The sequence below is a fragment of the Eurypyga helias genome, unplaced genomic scaffold (genome assembly GCF_000690775.1).
Source record: "Eurypyga helias isolate BGI_N326 unplaced genomic scaffold, ASM69077v1 scaffold38115, whole genome shotgun sequence".
Classification (NCBI taxonomy): domain Eukaryota; kingdom Metazoa; phylum Chordata; class Aves; order Eurypygiformes; family Eurypygidae; genus Eurypyga; species Eurypyga helias.
The window spans coordinates 910-1,675 of record NW_010252755.1 but is presented as its reverse complement, the minus strand read 5'-3'; the positions used below and the strand labels follow the sequence as shown (position 1 = coordinate 1,675).

Below are 766 nucleotides of genomic sequence, written 5' to 3'. Positions count from 1 at the left end.
CAGCAACCTCTTCATGAGCCTGGTATGGAGCTGGCGTGGGGACGGCGGGGTGGGTCGCAGCGCTCTGCCCTGGCCCTACTCACCCCCCCTCCGGTGTCTCCCAGAACAAGGACGGCTCCTACACTGGTTTCATCAAGGTGCAGCTGAAGCTGGTGCGCCCCGTCTCGGTGCCGGCCACCAAGAGGGTCCCCTCGCTGCAGGCAGGGCGGCCGGGGCCGCGTGCCCAGGGGGTCAAGCGCCGCACGTCCTTCTATCTGCCCAAGGGGACCGTCAAGCACCTCCACATCCTCTCACACACCCGCGCCAGCGAGGTCATCGACGCCCTTCTCCGCAAGTTCACCGTTGTCGACAACCCCCGCAAGTTTGCCCTCTTTGAGAGGTCCGAGAAGGATGAGCAAGGTAGTGTCCCTGTGGTGGTGACCCCATGGTGGCAGCATCCCTGGGGCAGTAGTGTCCCCTCCCAGCAGTGGTGTCCCCATAGTGGGACTATCCCCATGGTGGCAGCATCCCTGTTATGGTGGTATCCCCCTTGGTGTTCCCAGTGGCTGTGAGGGTGTCCCCCATGGCAGCAATGTCCCTGTAGTGGCAGTGGTGTCCCCATAGTGGCAGCATCCCCGTGGCAGTGGTGTCCCCTGTGGCAATGTCCGTGTAGCGGTGACGGTGTCCCCATAGTAGCAGTTTCCTCTGGGCAGCAGCATCCCCATGGCGGCAGCATCCCCCTTGGTGTCCCCAGTGGCTGTGGGGGTGTCCCCCGTGGCAGCGGTGT

At 64.4% G+C, this 766-nt stretch overlaps 1 protein-coding gene across 1 annotated transcript in view; it reads left to right on the top strand.

Moving 5' to 3' along the window:
• Window positions 1–4: 4 nt before the first annotated feature.
• RASSF1 (Ras association (RalGDS/AF-6) domain family member 1) overlaps window positions 5–766 on the top strand; it is a gene marked incomplete at both ends in the record, with an annotated part of 1,553 nt that continues 791 nt past the window's right edge. Inside the window, 2 exons of the mRNA XM_010152472.1 lie at window positions 5–22; window positions 105–399. Coding sequence (XP_010150774.1) covers window positions 5–22; window positions 105–399 — 313 coding nt within the window. The remainder of the gene's footprint in view (window positions 23–104; window positions 400–766) is intronic.